Source organism: Xyrauchen texanus, chromosome 4 (assembly GCF_025860055.1).
Source record: "Xyrauchen texanus isolate HMW12.3.18 chromosome 4, RBS_HiC_50CHRs, whole genome shotgun sequence".
NCBI lineage: Eukaryota > Metazoa > Chordata > Actinopteri > Cypriniformes > Catostomidae > Xyrauchen > Xyrauchen texanus.
Window position 1 is genome coordinate 1693803 of NC_068279.1, and position 5000 is coordinate 1698802.

The following is a 5000-nucleotide window of genomic DNA, read 5'->3' on the forward strand; positions in this document are numbered from 1 at the left end:
ATAAAATGGAGGAGAAACTAATTATTGCCGTGACGGGTTTCCCAGTAATATATGACCAAGACCACAGTTATTACTACAAATGTATTTTATTTTTTATAACAAACAACTATAATTTTAATTACTTACTGCCATCGATCGATTAATTATTTTCACATTTTAAAGCGTACATGAGGATATACGCTACTTGTGATAGGTCGGCAAAAAGTAAATGGTCGACATGTCTGGATGTTTAAATTGCGGCCCCTTTAAATATAGTTCACAAAACAAAGCATTCTGAACAAACGTTGCTGCCTATTTCAACTACGTCAGAGCGTCCACGAGCGTCCTTGAGCGTCGAAGGCAGGGCAGCCAGAGCGAATTTTGACGCTCTCGCCGCTTCTGGTGTGAACGTACAGTTAGGTGCGCAATTATCTTTCAAGGAAACGCGCGGCTATAAAGTAGTTCCGGTCTTGACAGCATAACGGTTCCATATCACTACGCCACACGATTTCAGTTTTTTCAAAGAGCACTACAGGATACCACAACTAAATTACCCATTAAAACATAGACACTGGTTGAAGTAAATCGGTTAAGAACATCAAAACAATGTCTAAAGTATCATACATATATTTCAATTTCGTTTAAAAACAGCACTCGCGCTCCTAAAAAGACTGTTCTAAAAAGACGTTTTCGAATTAGCAACGAAGGCTTGAGCTGAATTAAAGCAAGATGCACTTGGTCAATACAACAGTTTCTACATTATCTGAAATATCTGAGGGAAACCCCTCGAGGAAACACATTATACACGTAACCCACACACTTAAGGCCCAAACATACTCGTGAGAGAAAAATGTCGACATGTCAGCGCACTCCTGCATCTCAGTGGGGAGGGAAAAAAGTCGTTAAGGTTTATAACGGGAATATGCCGCTTTTGAAGGTTTTGTTACTTCTGACGTGAGCTGCAACAAACAAAATAAGGTAATCCCAGAAGCAATCTCTCTCAGTTTCTGAGTTTCTCTCTTTCGATCCCTCACGCACAAACTCTCACACACATGCGCAAACACACTCGTTCCTCCAGCGACTCGAGTCCTCGAGTAAAGCAGCGCGAGCATCCGTTGCTAGTTCTAACGTGACGTTTTCAAATTAGCAACGAAGTCAAGTCTCCGGCTGTATTAAAGCGAGACACTGAAAATGTGGCGGAAGAAAGTAGTTCCAATAACAAGAGCGTTTTAGGGACGAAAACTAGATTTATTTTTTTATAGATAAAACCCTGAACTCTGTCTTAAGGTGTGGTAACCGTGGTATAAGCGGAATAATTGATGACGGACCGTTAAATTGTGTAAAAATAATTCACACCCGATGGTTGCACTTCCGGTGTGCACTATTTTTAAACAATTCAACGGGCTGGCGTCAATTATTCCGCTTATACCACGGTTACCACACCTTAAGACAGAGTTCAGGGTTTTATCTAAAAATAATAATAATCTAGTTTTAGTCCCTAAAACGCTCTTGTTAGAACCAGCAACGGAGGCTAGCGCTGCCTGTGTGTGTATATGTGTTTGTGTGTGTGTGTGTGTGTGTGTGTGTGTGTGAGTGTGTATTTATCACTTTGTGGGTACCAAATGTCCCCATAAGGATAGTAAAACCCGAAATGTTTGACCTTGTGGGGACATTTTGTCGGTCCCCATGAGGAAAACAGCTTATAAATCATACTAAATTATGTTTTTTGAAAATGTAAAAATGCAGAAAGTTTTCTGTGAGGGTTAGGTTTAGGGGTAGGGTTAGGTTTAGGGGATAGAATATAAAGTTTGCACAGTATAAAAACCATTATGTCTATGGAAAGTCCCCATAAAACATGGAAACACAACATGTGTGTGTGTGTGTGTAAGAGCGGGGGAGCACGAGGGTGTTTTTTTAAACGAACTTGAAATATATGTATGATATTTCAGACACTGTTTTGACGTTCTTAACCGATTTACTTCAACCAATGTCTCTGTTTTAAGTAAGGAATAATTGACGACGGGCCGTTGAATTATTACAAAAATAATGCACACCCGGGGTGGTAATGCGGTCACGACGCGAAGCGGAGTGGCCGTTACACCTCGGGTGTGCATTATTTTCTAATAATTCAACGGCCCGGAGTCAATTATTCCGCTTATACTACAGTTACCACACCTCGAAACATTGTTCAGATGATGTGATTCTAGACTTTTGTCAAGTTTTTGTCATTAAAACGCTCTTGTATGTAGGACTAATTTCTTACGCATCTAATCCCATGCCTCCATTGCTAATTCCAAAACGTCATTTTAGAGTTAGTAACGGAGGTTTGAGCCACTGACAGCAGACTAATGCAGTTATTAGTGTAGTTATTAGAGAGACAGAGGTTGCAATAATGAGACAGAAAATCATGTGCGTCATATTATTTAATTTATTTATTAATTCATACGTTATAATTCATTCGTTAATTCGAACGAATTTATTTATTAAAATTAAACTGCACGTTTCCATTGATGGTGAAGTCAGACATCGAAAATGGCAGATCAAGCGCATTGGGCTCACAGAATTCAAATCATCCAACGACGTATTGGGCTGCTGTGTCTGGTGACAAATCCTCTTGAAGTTGAAGTGGATTTGTCGCTGTCACTTCTTGTTATGAATTGTATCCTATTTTCCGTTATTACAGTTGACTACGCGAAGTGATATGGAACTGTAATGCGGTCAAGACCTGCCTGGAACTACTTTAGCCGTGCGTTTCCCTGAAAATAATTGCACACCTTAGAATGTTCTCAACCAATCAGAATCAAGCATTCAACAGCCCTGTAGTATAATGGGTAATTTAGTTGTGGTAGCCTGTAGGGCTCTTTGAAATAACTGAAATAATATGGCGTAGTGATATGGAACCGTTATGCGGTCAAGACCCGGAACTACTTTATAGCCGGGGGTTTCCTTGAAAGATAATTGCGCACCTTAGAACGTGCATCAGCTAATCAGAATCAAGCATTTAACAGACATGTGGTATACTTTTAACAATTTAATGGTCTGTCATCAATTATTCCTTACATATTTGTATTTTTATTTGCTGTCTGAATCATCTTTTTGAGATGGGCCATCTAGGCGGATGAACGTCCGGTTACAGTGCAAATCATTTTCTTACCCAATATTTTCGTTTACCAGTAAAAATATCTGAACATCCTTAAAACACTTTCCTTAACTTAGACATTGACCTGAGAAGCAAAACTGCAATTTAAGCAGACTTGTTTTGAGAAAATATATCTTGAATCAAGTTTATTTTTCTTACTCGTCTGCCAAATAGTTTTGTCTGACTCCGCTATATTTATAAACCCTTGTGTCTCTGTGTTGTTACCTTGTGACATTTGTCTTGAGTGTCTTGCAGTTCTTTGCTTTTAAGGTGTAGCTTTTTTTCCATAGAGTTGATCTTGGCAGGAGAGTTGAGCCCTGTGCCAGCCAATCTGTCAACACACAAACAAACAAACAACAACAACAACAACATTATCAGGTTGCTAAAGAGATAAAAACAGCTCTGATCCGGACTCATGTTCTCTGTACTAACGATAACTGAAAAAGTCATAAAACAAAAATGTGGTGGGGCAGGGTCGAGCGCCGGTTTGTGAACGGAGAGCGTATTTGTGAGACGAGAGCAGTAAGGATTGCCACCTGTGGAAAATGATCTCTGGGAGCTGTTTTGTGTTACAGTGAGAGCTGGAGGGAGATAAAGAAGCAGTTTTGATTATTGAGCGTATACTAAATCATCTGTGTATTATTGCGCTGAAATCAGTCTTTAACATTCGATTCAGACGTTCACAACTCATCTAAACATTTATTTTGACACAGCGCTGTAGATTCAGAAAACATTGACATTGCAAGCGTTACAGAATGGTCAGTACATCGATTATTAAGTAGCAGCCCACGATTTCCACCAGAGAGATGAAGGAACAAGTCGAACACGTTCTGTAATCTCAGAGTATAACGCTTACATTCCTCCAATAAGAGATTCCTCAGAGCTGAACTGAAATCTATTTCTTCACCATTACACATCGGATCATTACAACTGAAAGTGCTGAGGAGGACGAGAGTGAGAGAGAGAGAGAGAGAGAGAGACTGAAGTGCTGAATAGACTGGAACTCCAAACATCCTCCGGCATGAATTTGGGTAATAAATAACCCTCAACTACCCTTCATTTACATACTGCAGTGCACGCATGCGAGTGTGTGTGTGTACATGCGTGTGTGTGAGTGTGCATGCGTGTGTGTGTTTGAGTGTGCGTGAGTGTGTGCGTGCGCATGTGTGTGTGTGTGTGAGTGTGCGTGTGTGTGTGCGCATGTGTGCATACATGCGTGTGTGTGAGTGTGCATGCGTGTGCGTGAGTGTGTGTTTGAGTGTGAGTGCGCGCATGCGAGTGTGTGTGTGTGTGTGCATGTGTGTTTAAGTGTGCATGAGTGTGTTTGAGTGTGCGTGAGTGTGTGCATGCGCATGTGTGTGTGTGAGTGTGCGTGCGTGTATGTGAGTTTGCGTGTGCGTGTTTGAGTGTGCGTGAGTGTGTGTGAGCGCACGAGTGTGTGTGTGCTTGAATGTGTGTGTGCATGCGTGAATGTGTGTGTGCATGCGTGAATGTGTGTGCGTGTGCTGAAGTCAAACCTTTCTGAACCTCAAATGATTGTTGTTTCCAAATTTGAACTGAACCATCTTTTAAAAGAATAACCAGTCACCGGATTTGACAAAGTCAAAAATGTCCAGGTTAGTGGCATCAGATCTTGTTTGAGGTACTTATAGACAAGAAATCATACGTGCGTATTCTGCTTTATTCATATTCAACATTACGAACGTCGATTAGAAGCGGAGGCAGCTGAGACTCGTCCTCCGCCGCCCAGATTGAGGCGAGTAACCGCGCATTGTTCCAAAGCAGCTTTACTGAAGCTGTAATGTCTTTAACGTCTTAAAAACATGAATAACCAACAATCCTGGACACATAATAAACCAGCTGATGAAAACAAATCTGACAG

The 5000-nt window shown here is 40.9% G+C and overlaps 1 protein-coding gene across 1 annotated transcript in view; it reads right to left on the minus strand.

Moving 5' to 3' along the window:
- The window catches only part of cita (citron rho-interacting serine/threonine kinase a), a 147557-nt gene that overhangs the window by 90362 nt on the left and 52195 nt on the right, over positions 1 to 5000 (minus strand). The window contains exon 11 of the mRNA XM_052125463.1: positions 3344 to 3449. Within this exon, the coding sequence (XP_051981423.1) occupies positions 3344 to 3449 (106 nt within the window). The remainder of the gene's footprint in view (positions 1 to 3343; positions 3450 to 5000) is intronic.